General features: G+C 34.9%; 1 protein-coding gene across 26 annotated transcripts in view; it reads left to right on the top strand.

Moving 5' to 3' along the window:
* LOC105485558 (roundabout guidance receptor 2) overlaps positions 1-19963 on the top strand; it is a 1382758-nt gene that overhangs the window by 1276199 nt on the left and 86596 nt on the right. For all 26 annotated transcript variants that reach the window (XM_071089525.1, XM_071089527.1, XM_071089519.1 and 23 more), the window contains 5 exons: positions 1652-1776; positions 6070-6241; positions 13132-13337; positions 17820-17901; positions 18336-18498. In XM_071089525.1, the coding sequence (XP_070945626.1) occupies positions 1652-1776; positions 6070-6241; positions 13132-13337; positions 17820-17901; positions 18336-18498 (748 nt within the window). The remainder of the gene's footprint in view (positions 1-1651; positions 1777-6069; positions 6242-13131; positions 13338-17819; positions 17902-18335; positions 18499-19963) is intronic.

Genomic DNA, 19963 nt, shown 5'->3' with positions numbered 1-19963 from the left:
GAAATGATTTCAAGTGACAGTTTTTACCAGATGTCACTTATGGTTAGAGGGTTTTAAAGTACCACTAGGTTATAAAAATTAGAGTTGATTTTAAAGTGTTTTCTGTCTCCGTTTTCTAGCCTAAGCAGCTAGTTTAAGTGGAAATAGATTATTACAAAAGTCATGGAATAAGCACGGTGTTTTCTGTTCAACAAAAATGGGTTTTGGTAGGGAGATGCCCTTGTGAAAACTTCCAGTTATACTGTCTTTCCCTTTATTCTCTCAAGATCATTAGACCACCATTTAAATCTGAACTTTCTTAGGATTTTTACCCCCATCCCTTTCTTTTATTTTCTATTGGAGTTACTTATGTCTTCGTCTCATTAGCTTCACCTGTACCATTTTAATAGCCTCCCAGTTAGACTCCTTGTTTTACGGACTAAGTGCCTTCCTCTCCAATCCATGCTACATTCATTAGAGGGTTAAAGCAGCCAAAAATTATCTTTTGCATCTGTCACTTTTCAGCTTAGAAAAAATCAGAATAAAATCCTCAGTTTGACTTCTTAAACCCTCCTTTGTAGCCAAAAGTGTTTACATAACTTGGACCCTCCATCCTGCCAAATTACACACTGTATCCTACGGTTGTTCTCGCTTCTTGTACTTTGCTCCATAATCTCCTTGTTTGGCATGTGTTCATTTTTCCGTTTACCTCAAAGCTACCATAATGCCCATTTTCCACACAGAGCTTTCTGTAGGTTTTACAACACCAAGGGATTTCTTTCTCCTAAGTTTTATTATATTTATTATATATACAATAACTTAAATTCTCCTCTGCTGTGCTCTGAGATCACCTCTATCATTGCACTTCCCACAGTCTTAGATAAGTGTTGATTTAATTTTGTTTTGGTTTTCATCATTGTCATTGTGTTTTTCCTTCCCATTAGACTATAAGCTCCTTGATGGCTTCAGGATAAAAGCTTCTCATCTCTGTATCTTGAGTGCCCAGTAGGGGAACATAGTAATTACTGGACTAATCTTTATCTATCTATATGAAATAAATTAGATTGAGTCAACCATTCAGTACATTTATTTATATTGCTTATTACCCTTGTATGTAATTCCCATCTCTTCAATTCTTCAATGTCTTTAATCTTTCAACTCTTGAATTCTAGATATAAGCACTTTAAGAATAGGGGTCATATTTTATACCTTCTGGTATCCCTGTGCCTTATATAATTCTTGCAGTTACTATAAAAACAGCCAATGCTTGTCAATAAATTGACTTTAGAGGAAGGAGATGGTTGAGTAAGAGTGATTCTTTTTTTATCTTTATTTATTTAAAAAACAGAACCAGCTTGAGGATCCATGTTTTTCCTTAAAAGTGTTAAAATCATTAAAAAAAATCTAACTTTCTATGCAAGGATATATAGGCCAAAGGATTACAATGTACAACATTTAAAAATACGTCTGCTAAAAATTTTGCTTCTTTCCTCACATTTGATTGAATATAATGTCTTTCTTTTTTGTGTTTTGAGAAATGTGTAAAAGTAAATAATAGACTGTAGTCGCTCCCTGGCACTGAACAAGCAACATAGTACCGTATTTTCTCCCTGATGTATTTTTCTTTGTCGGTGGTTGATATTTACACACTTTCTTTTCTTTTCAATTATAGCTCCCCCACAGTTTGTGGTTCGGCCAAGAGATCAGATTGTGGCTCAAGGCCGGACGGTGACATTTCCCTGTGAAACGAAAGGAAACCCACAGCCAGCTGTTTTCTGGCAGAAAGAAGGCAGCCAGGTGAGCGTGAGGCTTCGCTGCGCTTCTGACATCTCTGAACTTCTGCTGTCTCTGCTGCTCCGGAAACCTGCCTTGCTTCTCTTGTTCTCAATGTTTGAATTCATTTTATTTCTGAAAAAGAGAGTGGTGAATGTAAAACTAAGTGGGAGTCAGATGTTCTAGTAATAGCATTCTTTATTTTCTAGTATTAATCTTTTCAAAATTCTGTCTCTTACACACACCAGCAATAAAGCAATATAACAAACTTATCGTTAAAAGTCACACCAAAACCTCTGCAGCGATTTAAAATCTGTTAAGGTGAAGCTAATTTTGTTTTCTTGTATTGAGTTACGTGGTATGATAGAGTCTCTGTGACGTGGAAAACAGTCAGAAATATTTTTTTTAATTGACCCAGAATTTAATTTCAATCCTCTCTCTTAAATACACAGCATAAATGACTTTTCTTATCCTTAATTAAAGCATGCTTCCATTTAAGAGTAGGATAAATCTTTTCCTTCTGCGTTCCTCCTGGACTCATCCGTAGTGTGGTTAGACAGGAAATAATACGTAGTACCCTAGAAGGAACCCATACCTTGTCTTTGTTCTGCCCTGGTTTGTCCTCTGCAGGGCCCTCTCTGGGCAACATGGCCTCTCAGAGTCTCTATGAAAAGTCAACTGGATACACTAGTTTTCTCATTTACAACTTGGTCCAAACTTGGACAACTGCTTAGCTTCTAGGTTCGTAGGCAATGAGTAAAATTTCCAGCTAAAACTAGATCAAAAATTGTGTTGTTTGCAAAATAATGTGTCCATGCATTCCCATGGGACCTGGAGATATTTTCATTCTAAACTTTCTAGAAACATGCACTACTAGGCATATTCTGAGGAAGAGACCTCCTGGTGGTCTTCCTCACCACATTCTGTTATTACTACACGTTCCAGAAGAATTTCCTTGGGAATAATGGAAATCATTATTAAACGTCTCTGGAAATATAAAACCTTGGCCAGAGATGGGAAATACAAGTTGCATTAGAGGACTCTGTTGATTAAACTTACATACATTTATCTGCAACATACATGTGTGCAAGGAAGCCTTTAGAAGTTCTGTTCAGCCGTTATCTCTAACTGTTGTGGGTTTCTATAAATTCCTGTGCCAGCTCATAGTGGGCAGTTCTAACAGCTCAGTCTGGATGGATGAATGGCATTTTATTCCTCACTCAGCTCTCCTTGTTGGAGTCATTCCTCTTGTGACTTGTGGAATATAAGTGTAGTGATGGGAATGTAAGGAAAGGTGATGTCCATTGCCGTATCCAACATCAGAACTGTTCCACGTCTTAACTCTCAAATCTTCTTTATAATTTAGTAATTATAAAATAGGTTTCCACACATAGAGTTCTTTGACTGTTTGCTTTAAAATTCTTTTCAGATGTTAGTGTCTCAGACTCTAAAGTAAGTGTCAGGCAGCATGACAATTAAACATATATACACACACACATAGACACACACACATATACACACACACCACACACATACACACATACCACACACATACACATACACACACACACACATATACACACATCACACACATACACATAGACACACATGCACACACATAGACACACAGAGACACATACATACACATAGACACACACCACACACATACACATACATACACACACACACACACACACACAAAGGAGAAAATTCGAAATCCAGTTTGCTCCTTATAAATTGTACAACTTTTGTAGTGCTATTTAAATGTACTGAAACTCATTTTCTTAATGTAAAATACAAGGCTAATACATTTTACTTCACACAAAGTTTAAATGAATAAGTCGTTTTATATATAAAATTGCTTTACACATTATGAAGGTTAAGCAAAATGTTATGTCACTGATAATAAATATAATGATGTAAAGCAATTTGATCATTGCATACTTACACTTTAAACCCATGTATTGAGTGAAATCTCATTATAATGTGTCTTGTTATTATATAGCTAAGACTATATCATGTGTAAATCACATTCCCTAAAGTAGCGCCAAGTTGAATTACAAGGTAGTGCATAAAATGTGTATTGGCCTTGTAGCTTAATAAGCATAGGGTATTTAAATATGCTACATCTTTTTTAATGGTTTCAAAATAAATAACAATTAAATAGCACTTAAGTATTCCTTTTTCTGTATTTGACAAAGCGGCATATAATTCCAGAGATATCAATGTTAAAGATTACACAAAATCTTATGTCTTGTTTTCTTTCCCTCACCTATCTTTCTCCCATCAGAGAGACAGAGGTAGAGATAGAGAGGGATGGGGTGGGAGAGCGAGAAGGAGAGAGAAAAAAAAAATAGTGTGAATGAGAACAACAGAGAAGTGCTTCAGCAAATTATAAATTCTCAAATCATGAATTGGGATATTGGGAAAAAATAAATCGGTCTTACTGTTTTCAGTATCCAGTTTTTATAGTGATCTATGACCATCCATCAATAGAAACAGTTAAAAGCCTGAACTTAATGGTCCATATTTCTCAATATATGCTGATAATGCCAATTAGCTCTAATAGGATACCCAGGCAATCTCCAAGGTGGGAAGAGCTGTGAAGTTCCTGGTTTTTGCTTGTAATCCATTTTCTTTTGCCTATGTCATGCAAGCAGAGAATAAAAATGATGGGTTAACCTTCATATAATGCCATTTTCCATGTCAACGAATCATTTAGAAGGTGGACTGATGGTACATTGTAGAGGAAGAGATCCCATAGAGAATAAAGCCCATCTGATATATTAGTGCTATGTAAATTAGTATTCTAATGGCTAATTGTAGGGAAGTGTGCACTTTGAGTTATTGTATCATTTTCAAGTGACTTCAGAATTTAGACTCTCTCTTTCAGTTTGTTTATTTTGGTAATACATTTGGAATCTACAGTAGAATCAGCTGATTCTCAAATCGTGTTTCTATGCATGAAAATGTCTAGCCTTATATAGTAGCACACATTTTATAAGAGGTCAACAGCATATTGAAATTACATTCTTGACATGCTAGCAAACATCACTCCTTTTAGAAGGAGTTTAATAACATGGTAATGTTTATGTAAAGTGGGCTTATAGTGTCACACTTGAATCTAATAAAGTGGACATCCATCATGTTGCAATAAAGAGAAGAGCTTCTAATTAAAATAGGACATCGTTTGCAGGATTAAAGTCATTTAGCATAATTGAAAAGTGTTAATACCCTATTTTATCCTCTTCCATTGGTATTACTTCAAGGGTAAAAACATTTTAAGGTGAAAATGTGTCCTGTGCCTTTAATTGAATGTTATTACCTCTTGATTGCAACGTATTGAAACTGTTTAATTACAAACCTGGAAAATTAATTACTATATGGAGAAACAGATCCCAGAGGGTTATAATGTCCTTTTTTGTAAGTAAATACAACATAAAAATTGATATCTTCTTATTTATAATCCAACTTGGAAACAAGCCCCAATGTAATTTATTATACTCAAATGCTTTTCTTAATTGAACAACAGTAAAGCAACATAGTTCATCCAAATTAATGTTACTCCTCTCATAGATGAACTTTTACAATTTGTAATGAGGCTATATGTATATATGAGATATAGAATAATTTTGTTTTAAAAAGAAAGTAATATGAAATTGTTTAAGGTAATACACTTTTAGAAACATTCTACATTTTCTTTTTATCTTCAGTAATTTGCTTAATCTTGCTTAAACTGTAGTATTTGTTTATAGCCCCATTCAAAGGTGCAAAAACTGTATAGCAGAAGTACAGTCAGCTCTCTGTCATGCACTTTTGAACAACTTTGGGAGAAATTCAGTTGAGTGCATCAGGGATTCAGAATGATCGACAGCAGTCATACTTTGCATTCTTCAGAGCTGTGCACTTCGTACCACCCATCCCCAGTCCATGTTATCGGCCAGATCTTCTGGAGGCCTTAGCAATTGAGTCAGATAAGAATTGTTTTGCCCATTTTCCAGATAAAGAAACAAGTTTCAAAGATATTAACTAACTAGCAGAATATCAGGATGAGATAAAGATCCCATTCTTTAAAAACACAGATGACTTTTCTTTCAACGAGAAAATATTGACTTCTTAGAGGATGTTATTTCACCATGATTTGGAAAAACTTGATCAGTGAAACGCACTGTGTGGCATTTAAACATTTCTGTACCATATAGTTTTTAATCTATGTGTTTTCTTTTTCCCACTTTATTCCCTAATTGTCGTAGCTTTTATTCACATAATTTTTTAAGTAGAAAATGAATATTGATGAGACTGTGCTTGCTTCCACAGAACCTACTTTTCCCAAACCAACCCCAGCAACCCAACAGTAGATGCTCAGTGTCACCAACCGGAGACCTCACAATCACCAACATTCAACGTTCCGACGCGGGTTACTACATCTGCCAGGCTTTAACTGTGGCAGGAAGCATTTTAGCAAAAGCTCAGCTGGAGGTTACTGATGGTGCGATATCTTTATTAGATTTGTCTTACGAAAACACGGATTTTTATTTCTAGACACACGTTAATCATGTGGAGTTTGCTGATTTGTGAAATCATTACTATGTGTGCTTATCTTTTAAGTTTGAATCCAGGTCACATTTTTTAGTAGTTTCTAATTCTCCCTGATTGAATACCGCTCATTTTCCCCAAACAAGAACTTCAGAGATAATTTACTTAATTCTTAAAAATAGAATAGTGCATTATTTTAAATAAATCTTATCACACTCACTGCATATTGAAATGTAATCTGTATATTTTTGTTGAGTCTTAGGCTGACATGATTGGTTCTACTAGACATTAATGATTTTATTTCACTCTAGGAGGAGGTGATACCACCTTTAATATTATCAGAGATGAGTTTTTAGTTAGCTAATCACATTAGGACATGCCTATGATTTTAATTATGCATTCAGCAAGTTAACTACCTACCTTTCAAAGTGCTGAAGAATGCTAAAATTGTTATTTTTATTTGCACATATGCACTTTGAATCTTAACTGAGGCACCTACATTCATAGTGAAAGTTGAAAAGGATGAAGGGCTCTGCATAATCTGATTTTTTCCCAGCAGCTTCTTTGGCACAATTGACAGCTAGCAAATTTGAGATATTTCATGGACCTCTGAGTGTGAATTTAATCCCTATTCTTTGATGTCTTAAATTGAAAATTCTTTCTTACTCTCCTTTATTTGTGAGGATTTTTAGTTTTGTTTTCTCCCCAATGCTGGCTTCTGAGATGTAAGTGCTTTGGTCTGTGGCCTCTCTTGATCCTCTTCTTTCTCTGCTGGTGAAATTTGATGTGCTTTTATACAATTTAAATTTACATGTAGATTAAAAGGTCACTTAAAATTAATAGAAAGGCAGTATTTTTTAATATCTGTTCATGGTATGGCCTGATTCAGTGACATGTCAGGAATGGGAATAAATAGAACAGACAAACATTGGCTGCAGGGACATTGAGTCGTCAGTGGCTGCACCTGCTGATGCTGCAGAGATTTACTGCCATGGAACTGAAAGGAGAAGTCAGGTTCAAGGATAGCAGTGATGAGAAATTCTTCCTTAGATGGGCAAGCTCTTTGATTCTTTGTACCTCCATATTTTTTTAAAAGAATAAAGGATAATTATTAATGATTTTAAAAATCTTATGTTTTCACCTGTCAACAAAAATGTTCAGATACATACACTTGAAAAATAAGATATTCTGACCAAAGGCTACATTTTATTCTATATTCCTAAGAACACTCCAAACATAATGCTTAAGATACCAGCTATCATTTAGCTACTTATAATATTTTATAGAAGATTGACTGTCAAATGTTTCTAAATGAAGAAATTATTACGGAAAAGGCAAACCATATTTGTAGGAAGCAAAGGTGATGAACTAGAAGAGCCAGTTGATGTGACTGATATGGTTCATAAAACAATGAATATTCAGAATTACGTCTGATACAATAAATGGAAAACCTTTGAGACCTTATACTAGCTCATGATATCTTACAAAACAGTAGTTTTTCTAGCTTTCCTTCTGTGGTCAAAAATAAGTGATGACCAATTTTAAATCTTCTGCCAACTGAGATTGCTCTAAACATTTTGTTACAACTGGCTTGAATATTAATTCCTATATTGATTTTTACTTGAGTAAGCAATTACAAAGTCAAGATCCTTTTGCAGAAACATTGATTGCAAGTTACAATGCTGTTGATTTTGACAGTAAAGAAATGAAACTATAAGAACTAAATATGTACACACATGTTATCAATGAATCTGTCTCTAAATATGAAGTTGCCACATTGATGCCTTAAGCTTCTATTCATAGTTTTGATTTTTCATATAGGTTAATGATTTAATAATATCTGAGCCATTATTTTCATTTTGACCACACTTATTTTGATATATTTCAGGGAATTGTAGAGCCATTTGAAATTCCATGGTAGAATGAAAACGTATGTCATGTTCAGAAAAACAAGTGATTACAGGCATACCTTCCTTTATTGTACTTTGCAGATACCATGGTTTTTACAAATTGAAGGTTCATGGCAACCCTGGGTCAAGCAAGTCTATTGGTGGCATTTTACTAACATCACGTGCTCACTTTGGGTCTCTGTGTCACATTTTGGTAATTCTCACACTGTTTCAAACAATTTCATTATTATTGCATCTGTTATGGTGGCCTGTGATCTGTGATCCTTGATACTACTATAATTTTTGGGGGTATCACAAAGTGCACCCACATAAGATAGCAAACTTTATTGATATATGTGTGTGCTCTGACTTCTTTACCCACTGGCCAGTCCCCTGTCGTTCTCTCTCTCTCCCTGAGCCTCCCTATTCCTTGAGACACAACAGTTTTGGAATTAGGCCAGTCAGTATCTCTACAGTGGCCTCCAGGTGTTCAAGTGAAAAGTCGCATGTCTCGGACTTTAAATTAAAAGCTACAAAGGCTTAAGTTTAGTGAGGAAGACATGTCAAAAACTGAGATAGGGCAAAAGCTGGGCCTCTTGTGCTAAACAGTTAGCAAAGTTAGGCATACAAAGGAAAAGTTTTTGAAGGAAAGTAAAAGTGCTACTCCAGTGGACACAAAAACTGATAGGAAAGTCAAACAGCCTATTGCTGATATGAAGAAAGTTTGAGAGTCCGGATAGATCAGTGAGTCACAGCATTCCCTTAAGCCAAAGCCTAATCCAGAGCAAAGCCCTAACTATCTTCAGTTCCTTGAAGACTGAGAGAGGGGAGGAAGCTGTAGAAGAAAAATTTGAAGCTAGCAGGGGTTGGTTGATGAGATTTAAGGAAAAACACCAAGGTAAAGCATCAAGGGCTACTATAGAAGCTTCATCAAGTTATCCAGAAGTTCATTCATTAAAGTGGCTATACTAAACAGATTTTCAATGTAGACAAAGCAGCCATATATTGAAAGAAGACGTCATCTAGGACTTTCATAGCTGAAGAAAAGAAGTCAATGCCTAGCTTTAAATGACAGGCTAACTCTCTTGTAAGTAACTAATGCAGCTGGTGACTTTAGGTTGGAACTGATGCTCGTTTACTATTTCAAAAATTCTATGACCCTTAAAATTATTCCAAATCTACTCTGCCTGCGCTCTATAAATGGAAAAACAAAGCCTGAATGACAGCACACCTCTTTACAGCATGGTTTACTGAAATATTTTAAGTACAATGTTGAGATCTACTCTTCAGGAAAAAAAATATTCCTTTCAAAATACTATTTCTCATCCACGATGTACTTGTCACCCAAGAGCTCTGATAGAGATGTACAAAGAGATTAATGTTTTTATACCTGTTAACACAACATCTATTCATCAGCCCATGGATCAAGGAATAATTTCAACTTTCAAGTCTTATTTAAGAAATATATTTTCTAAGGCTGTAGCTGCCACAGACAGTAATTCAACTGAAGGATCTGGGCAGGGTTAATTAAAAACCTTCTGGAAAGGATTTACCATTATACTCTCCATTAAGAACATTTATGATTTACGGGAGGAGGCCAAAGCATCAACATTATCAGGAGTTTAGAAAGTTGGATAACTTTGAGGGGTTCAAGACTTCAGTGGAGGAAGTGACTGCACATGTGGTGGAAATAGCAAAGGATCTAGAATTAGAAGTGGAGCCTGAAGATGTGGCTAAATTGCTGCACTCACATGATACACATTGAACAAATGAAGATCTGTTTCTTATGGGCGACGAAAGAATGTGATGACACATTGAACAAATAAAGAACTGCTTCTTATGGGTGACCAAAGAAAGCGATGGCTTGAGAGGGAATCTACTTCTGTTCAAGATTGTTGAAGTGACAACAAAGGACTCAAAGTTTCACATAAACTTCATTGATAAAGCATCATCAGAGTTTGAGAGGATTGTCTCCAATTTTGAAAGACATTTTACTGTAGATAAAATGCTGTAACACAGCATTGCATGCTACTGAAAAATATTTCATGAAAGGAGTAGTGAATCAATATGGTAAACTTTATTGTCTTATTTTAAGAAATTGGCACAGGTACCCCAGCCTTCGGCAACCACCACCTTGGTCAGTTAGCAACCATCAACACTGAAGCAAGATCCTCCATCACCAAAAAGATGACCACTCTAGGCTCAAATAATCATTAGCATTTTTTAGCAATAAAGTATTTTTAAGATACTAACTTTTTGTTAGACATAGTATTATTCTACACGTAATAGACTCCAGAATAATGTAAACATAACTTTTATATGCACTGGGAAACAAAATTTGTGTGGCCTTCGTTATTGCAATATTTGCTTTATTGTTGTGGTCTAGAACCAAACATACAATACCTCTGAGATATGCCTGTATTCCATTTATAGCAAATGTATCTGTTATCACAGTTAGACTCATTTTATGAAAATATTTATAATTCAAGCATTCATAAAAGATGAAATTGCTAATGATGCTGAATAGTGCTATGTTGAGCAAAAACTTTACCGATCGTAGATTAAGCTAATAAGTTTGAATATACTTGAGTTTCAATATATTTCTTTAAAAGACTTCTGCATTAATTCACTGGCATTGTTCTTTATTTCTTCTTTTCTTTTGCTCTATCTTTTTCTCTCCGAGAATTATGAAATTGTAATCAGCACTCCGTGAATAGAGCCAATAGAAACTAAAAAGACTGGGAGATAAGATGTATTTATATCTTGTACTGACAATAAGTGTCACATCCTGATCTTATGTGAATGGTTATTGAGTATTTATAATGCATAGTGAGAGAAAACCATGGAGTTGTTCACAGATCACTGGGATCCCTAAATGTTCATTTAACCCTTGACCTTAGTGTCATGGAAACCCGTGGTCATCTTTCACCCATAGCATCCTTGAAACTGAAAATTATGTCTGGCCAGGAGATTTTCAATTACTTTATCGATCAGATTCATTCAAAAAGTGATGAGCTACTCATTTGAGCAATAAAAAAAAGAAAGAAAAAAACTAATTAGATGACCTTTGGCTGCATCTGATGATTTCAGGGATATGACAATAAAAGCAGGTTGTAAGAAGTTACCTGAATTCTGCATAGGTACTTAATTTGAAAAAAAATCATTTAAAAATGAATTAGTATGCTTTACCCTGGTAATACAGACTCACTTTCTCACTGCATTAAAACATTACTAATAATGTTTTGTTCATTGGCTTTCTCTTTTTGACCCATAAAAATAAGTCCCATGAAACTTCTAGTTTGAATTTCTATTTGCCTAATTACGACAAATGTGCCAGAATTATTATAATATTCTACTTCAGTATTTTCTTAAAATGTTTTATTTAGTATTAAAAGTAAGAATTTGATGGAAAAAAGCAGTGGAACAAATGATTCTAATTTTTGTTTGTGAACAATACACAATTTTTATTGTTTTTCTTAGGTTTTATCATTGATAAAGTAGGTTTAGGTTGACAAGAATCTGCAATGTCTTGATACGAAGGAGCACTGTATTATAAATTCTAGCCTCAATTAAATCTGGTTGGCTTTCTCATGATAGGTTCTGAACAGGCTGCTTAACTTTAATGTTTTGTTTTCCAAAACTATGAACTCTAGTAAATATGATGCAAGTAAATTGGAAAGACAGTAATTTTAAACTGGCATTTATAAAAGCTGGTGGGCAAAGGAAATTTGAGCATTAAGCAAAGTGTTTTCAATTGTATACATTGTAATACAAGTTGACTTTTTTGAGAAAAAACACTGTTTATCTTCACAGTTGCTTAGAAATACTTTTTCTTTTTTGTGGAAGTCTTTTTTTGTATATATGTTTTTATATACTGCATGTATTTTATATGTTACATATAACCATACACAATTTGGATAATTAACCAAAGCCTGTGCTGTCTATGCTGAAGTTTATAGAACTTTCTCTTTAGAAAGACTTCCTTGGACCTGGACATATCCTTTTGATTATACGGTGATCTTCTAATGAATTCTAAATGAAATCTTAACTCCAATCAGCTCTGTATTTTTCTTAACCATGTAAACAATACTGTACATTTTGATGTCCTTCTTAAATAATCATTAAATACTTCTAAAAGCACTGAAATGCTGCTACAAAACAGTATTTCATAAACAAAAAGCAATACTAAACTAAACATTTAGAAATTATGGAAAATTTACCCAAATGAACACGACAATTGATATATAAGTAAACACTGATTTTGCGCAAGCACTGTTTTTGTCATGTGATACATATAATCTAGACTACTTTTCTTTGATCAGTTATAAGTACTAATTTAATCAAATCATCCAAATGATATGACCTTAATTTGGTGACCTAATGTCACAATTTTGGAAGTAAATTATTTATAATCTAATATTTTAACATCAACAGAAATATTTCAGCCTATATAAATACAGCACACAACTGGTGCCATGAGGGTAAAATTATTTATTATGAAAAATGCAAAAGTGAAAATTGACTGTACTCATATGAGACTTCACACACTTTCTTACATATGCATATGAGATAAAATGAACATTTCATAGGTGACTGACTACCATAAGCTATTCATATTTTAATTTTCATTTTAATATGACTAAGCCTTTTTATACAATTAGGTCTTTATAAAATGTCAGAATTTATCTCAATGCCATTTTAACTCTAGGTAATACAGAGGAAGCTATTGACAATAAATAGTCTGGCCTTAGTATAGCATATTTGTATGTATGTATAGATGATAGATAGATGATAGATTTAGAATATACATCACTAAGAATATGCATATTACTTCGAATAAGTTGTAAGTAATATATATTGTGTTGGGGCTTAAACCTTACTTTCAATGTCAATATATCAAGCCTACTGGACTGTACTGGTGTTAAAATACCCTGAAAAGAGCCTTATTCTTTAGTTTTGACAGATAGACCTCCACCTATAATTCTACAAGGCCCAGCCAACCAAACACTGGCAGTGGATGGCACAGCATTACTGAAATGTAAAGCCACTGGCGATCCTCTTCCTGTAATTAGCTGGTTAAAGGAGGGATTTACTTTTCTGAGTAGAGATCCAAGAGCAACAATTCAAGAGCAAGGCACACTGCAGATTAAGAATTTGCGGGTAAGTAATATTGGACTTGTCCTTGAATTATCATCTACACATACGTACTGCTCTACGGAAAAATTGTGTAGTGAACTTAAAATCTTACATCCTAGTATAATCGCTGTACATTTAAAGACAGCTAATGTTATTACTCATTTTTAAAACCATGGATTGAAATCAGAGGAAAGGTCACAGTTTCTGTGTGACTCACACACTCATAACACAATCTCGAAACTTTTATTCCTGCATCCCATTCCGTATGTATACAGCCAATAAATCTAGAGATCTTAAACACATAACATTATTACGAGTAGTAGGATATTGGAAATGACAAAAAATGACAAACACTTCTGATTTACTTTCATTAGCAAAAGAAATTGTAAGGAAATATAGATAAAGTGCCTTGGCCAAAGAATTCAGTACAAGAAAAATAAAGAGATGAGACCGAGTACATAAAAGGCAAGTTTGCCTTGTTAGTGGAGAACCTTAGATTTTGGGTGTCGTTTCCATTTAAACCCATGGAAAGCACCAGGCATTGGTGGTTTTTCACTGACGTTTACCTGATTAAAAAATGAGCATTTCTGGCAACTTCACAAGTCAGTCCTGCTGCAGGAGCAACTCACAATAAAATGTCTACGTCTGAATATTGTATCAGTTATCTAGTATTATGTAACAATATTAACAAAAATATACTGGCTTAAAGCAACACATTTGTTACACACAGTTTCTGGGAGTTAGGAGCCTGGGTGTGACTTAGCTGCAGTTTTTGCTTCCGGGTCTCACAAGGCTCCAGTTAGGTGTCATTTAGAGCTGCCGTCTCATCTGAAGATTGACACAGGATGGATTTGCTTCCAATAAACATTATTCTTGGTAGCATCCCGTTCCTTGTGGCTACTGGACTAAAACCTCACCTTCTCAATGGCCGTTGGCAGGAGGTCGCCTTTAGTCCCTTGCCATCTGGATCTGCCCCATATGACTACTTGCTTCCTCCAAGTCAGCAAGGAAGAGAGTCTCCTAGTCAGATGGCACCACAGTCCTGTGTACCAAATCACAAACATGACATACTGACACTTTGGCAATATTATATTGGCCAGAAGGGAACCAACAGGTCCCACTTACACTCCAGGTGAGGGATTACACAAGATACAAATACCAGAAGGATGCTATCATGGAGGGCACCTGTCCTCTATCAGTACATTCGACTCGTTCACCCAGGTATTGTAGGTCCCTTCCTCCTACCTGCCATGTAGCAAGTGCTCTGCTAAAGCTGGAGAGTACATTTTAGGAATCACAGATTGGGGATGAGACCCAGAACTAAGGTAGATGATGTAATAGTGCGTGAAGAAAACTTCAGTGGAGGAGCAATCTGTAGAATCTTGGGTCCAGGTAGAAATTAAGAGCCAAGATGAAGAAAAACGAAACAAAACCATATTTTAGAATTTTTCCATTCTGGAGCTAAAAAGGAAGGCAAAACTTTTTAACTACACACATTTCCAAATGATCACAATTTGGCATATTCTTCTTTTATGATGGGAATATATTTACAATTATATGTTTATCTGGTTATCACTATATAATACAGATGTATATCACAAAAAAAGTGACTATTTTTGCTACATGCACACACATGCACACATAAGTTTTTACTTATATATATAAAATATTTATCTTTAATTTTTGAGATACAGGCATTAATTATTGCTTTAAGCAGAAAAAATGCTGCCAAGTTGAGTTTTAAAAAGTAAATTAATACAGATATTTTGAGCCTGTCTTTTTATTGATTGTAAATTAATTGTTAACCTTCTTTGAATAAAATGGAAGTTATTAAAAAATTAATGCCAACTCTCTTTGTGTAAACACTTTAACCTCTATCTCTGGGCTAAAGGCAGACTTGGGCCATAGAGGTTAATGCATTTTCACTGTATCACTGAATTAGAGGGTATGCTTGAGTAGTCAAGATTTCCAGTAGTGTTTGAAAGAAGCAATTAAAGGTGGGTGCTTGATGATGTCAAACAAACTTTGAGCCCTCTGACAGGCTTCTGAGTAGTCTCTCTGAGATGCCAGCTCCTGGGGGCTTGTCTGCAGTCAAGCACAAGGAGAAAAGTAGATGATGGAATTTGCCTGCACATTAATCTCATTTTAAAGCAATTTATTAAGGGTAAAAGGACAGGGTGGAAAAGAGGAGAAGCACCCCTGACCAGAAAACACATTATTTAAAATTAAAGGAAAAAATTAAAGGAATAAAATGTGGTGATGATGGTAATACCAAGAGTGAATTTTAGCAATGATATTTAGGTTTTTGAGGAACCCCAAAATGAAAACGTTGTTCTTTTCCAGTAATATGACTGTCCTTAAAGGGAGAGACAAATGGGCTTTCGAGTAGTTCACTCATACAGTCAAGAGAGTTTCCGTAGGCTGTATTCCTTTGTGTCTCACTATTTTTTTTTTTTCAGTACTTAATGCAAGGGAGAAAAATAACATGATGAATACTGTGTTCTCCTAGGCCAGCTAATTGGTAACTGAATCTTTATCTTTTGAGAAGTAGAATATTCCAGCACTCATTAAAACATACCTACCACAGCTAATGTCATCCTTGTATCTCCACACAATGACAAGGAGATGCAGTTAAGAAGCATTACCTACATACTTTTCTTTTAGCATTTGCAAGTAATAACAAGTGCTACATTTTAGTTCAACAGCTATAATAAAATGCAAATTCTTTTACTCTTTCACAGACCATATTCAAATGAACATCCCATTAAAATCCAACCTCAGCTCATTATATTTAGTTTGTGAGTGATGCTTCTTAAATGCAAAGATTTCTAATGACTATAATGTGTGCACAGCCACATTTGAAAGAATGGTTCTTTCTACAATGGCTATCCCCATCATCCCTCTGTGTAATGGAAGACAGTTGTACAGAGATAATATGGCAAAGAATGTCATGCCAGAGCAATTTGAAACTTAAGTTAAAATACATAATGGCATTTAAAATCAATTAAGATAGTGAAATGGCAGTAACATCCAGGCACTAATGATTTACCTGAGAATCAATCGAGAAAGCTTGAGTCATCAATACACTTACAGTTTGAACCCAGCAGATATAATATTCCATGAGCGACTATATTTCATCAACAATTAGACTCATGTTCATCACAGGATATTAGTTCTGCATCTTCTGCCTTGTCTTACTTTGGTTGGTCATCAGTTTCTCTTCCCAGTGTGACTTTTCCTTTACCTCTTAATTGATGAGAATGAATGTTGTTTGCAGTATAAGCCACAAGGCTTGATCACAGAGAAGTTTTGAGTTGCCTCTTTTATTGATCTTGGGACTTTATTCAAAATATAATCAAAGAATCTTCTGCTTTTTGCATTTGTAAAAGAGAACTCTTGATTACATTATCAACTTTTTCTGAAGGTCTTTTGCCGCTCTTTTGTGAATAACAAAACCATTTAAAGTGATTGATGAAATGGCAAATTTTAATTGTGATCAAAAGAAGAGTTATGAATTAGGATATTTTATGGTCCCTTTCAGCTGGAAATTGCAGTCACTCCATAGCCATTTTTTTTGTTTCAAATGATACTTTATTCTATTCATTGTTTCACTACTGTGATTTACATATAAGTGAATACTGAAGTTTTTAAATAAAGAAATTTACTTTAAAAACATTTCTTTTTCTGGCCGGGCATGGTGACTCACAGCTGTAATCCCAGCACTTTGGGATGCTGAGGCAGCCGGATGACCTGAGGTCAGGAATTCGAGACCAGCTTAACCAACATGGAGAAACCCTGTCTCTACTAAAAATACAATGTTAGCCGGGCATGGTGGCACAGGCCTATAATCCCAGCTACTTGGGAGGCTGAGGCAGGAGAATTGCTTGAACATAGGAGGCAGAGGTTGAAGTGAGCTGAGATCGTGCCATTGCACTCCAGCCTGGCCAACAAGAGCAAAACTCTGCCTTGGGGGAAAAAAAATTCTTTTTCTTTTTCATTTTTTTCCATGTCTTTCAAAAGAAAGAAAGTGTGATCCCTTATTGTCCTATTGCTTATATACTTGGGTACATTTTATTCATTGAAACATAGTTTATTTGAGACAGAACAGTTTTGCATTACTGCTTCTTTGGAATTTTATAAGATTCTGAATGAGTTCTGTTCTGAGTCGTTCCTAAACAACGTAGATGTAGCAGAGCCCCACCATAAAACGGAATTAAGAGGTTAGAGTATTACCATGGAGGAAGAAAAGAGAGGGGCAAATAGTTTATCAGAAAAATTAACATTGAGGTCCATAAATATATTTTAAAAGCCCTTTGGATCAATGTTATGAATAACATTATATGAGTTTATTTCAGTATTTTATGTATACATATGATGGACTCTAATGCATAATTTAGACAGCAGAATGATACGTCTAATTTGAAGAATTTAAACATTGCCTGGTTGTCACTGAGTAATTATTCTACAGATTGATCGAAACCATTCTGTCCCTTCTCTGCACACTAGATTTCTGATACTGGCACTTACACTTGTGTGGCTACAAGTTCAAGTGGAGAGACTTCCTGGAGTGCAGTGCTGGACGTGACAGGTGAGGACTTTGTGAATTGGGAGAAAGCTTGAGCCCTTTTAGGGATAGCTCAGTATCAAATAATAAGTTAAGGGGAAATCAAAGGGTTTAATTCACTGAATGTAAATTTAAGTCTTTACATTCAATGCCGTTTTTTAATTCATGCATGAGTTTGCACATGCCATTGCATTTGTGGAATTTAACACACTTGTCCTTGATAACCTTGTTATTTTATTTCCTCTGAAGTGTAAGGAATTCTAATGATCATGTGTAAAAGTACAGCTAACTGTTATTAACATGTAGGAGAAGCAAATATTCACTTACATACTTCCGATTCATGGAGATGAATTTCTCACTGTCTACGTCAAGTCCTTTAGTAGACTGCTTCCTGCTTTTAGGCAGTATTGTCAACTTATGCAATCAGGAATGAAGTTTTTTCTGTCTGTCCTCTATAGAATCTGGAGCAACAATCAGTAAAAATTATGATTTAAATGACCTGCCAGGGCCACCATCCAAACCTCAGGTCACTGATGTTACTAAGAACAGTGTCACCTTGTCCTGGCAACCAGGTACCCCTGGAACCCTTCCAGCAAGTGCATATATCATTGAGGCTTTCAGGTATGGGACAATTCCTTTTTTCTCCGTTGGGTTTTGCTTTAGCTCCTGTATTCTAAACTGTCACCTGAACTATTCTGCTGTTTTATTAAAGACATGTCCAGTCAATGCATTTTAAGAACTGATCTCTCTGACTTTATTTAAGAACAGAGTTTTTTTTTAGTTTACAACTTAATTATAAGATTTAAATATGCATTACTCATGCCTAGGTCTACAGGGATCCAGTTCATAACATAATCACTTAGCTCCTTTCGTTAGCCAGACCATTGTAGGGATTTGAGGTGAGAATTTAAGCATCAGAACTGGGTAGAAAATAATATAATTAGGCATAGGCACAGGCACTTTTTAAAGTTATGCGATATTTATTGAAGCAGGGGACTCTGGCATTTTTATTCCTAATGACTAGAGCAGAACTTAAAATAATCCCGTGTTTTTATACCATATATTACATACATGTATTAGATATGCCTGAGAGAAAATTAAAAACAATAATTAAGAAATTTATTCCATGTGCTTCTTGTTGCTTAATGGAAAAGATGTTTCCATGTGTTATCTGAAATAATTGTTGCCAATTTAAAGATTTAAATGTAAATTAGCAAATATCATTATAAAACTGTCTTATGAGAATTTGATAAAATGCTTACACAAATGGTAAAATGTGCTTTCATATTACCTTTCAAATGTGCGTCTATGTGACATTATAAATTTTAATGGATAACCACTGTTTTTTTTAAACATTAGGACAAATGATCACTTTCTTTTAAGGCTTCTCTAATCATTATTTAAGGTAATGCTAGGTACTTAATTTTCAAATTTCAAAATACTATGTTTCTATAATTCTTATGCTTGGATAGTTAAGGATTTCAGAAAAATAAACTGACCACCCTGAAAATTACATTTTCCCCTTCTTCTGAGCAAAAGTGGCATTTGACCTTAGGCAAACTGTTCTAAAATGGCATCCATCTGTGGCCGGCTGTAAAAGGGTCCTCACACACAAATTCAGAGATATTTCACCATTCTGAGATGAGAAATCACAATACTGTGTAATGTACAATTTTATTAAAAATGTAACCAAGGGAAAATATTCATTACATGCTTCCTTTCTTCTTTTACAGATATGTAGTTTTAGAAGGCTCTATTATAATATTGCATGTGGAATTGATGCAAAAGAAAACACACCTTGTAACAGGAAAATGTATTGGCATAATTTACTCTGTAGTCCATTTATTCTTTCTACAGGTTAATTCTTTTCAAGGTATATATATATATACATTTACGAGGACCATACTTATTGTATAAACTTGATGTTGTGATCTTGGCCTCTGTTCCTTTTACAGGAATTCATTTAGTGGGCTGCTGTGCATTAGCAAAGGGCTGTCACATCTCCTGGGCTGAGTTTAATTTTGTTGTGCATGGCACTTTCGTTAGGTGGGCTCGGCTTTGTTGTGGAATAAATTGAAATCATCCA

Source organism: Macaca nemestrina, chromosome 2, assembly GCF_043159975.1.
Source record: "Macaca nemestrina isolate mMacNem1 chromosome 2, mMacNem.hap1, whole genome shotgun sequence".
In the NCBI taxonomy this organism is placed as follows: Eukaryota; Metazoa; Chordata; class Mammalia; order Primates; family Cercopithecidae; genus Macaca; species Macaca nemestrina.
This window is presented reverse-complemented; position numbering and strand designations above follow the sequence as displayed.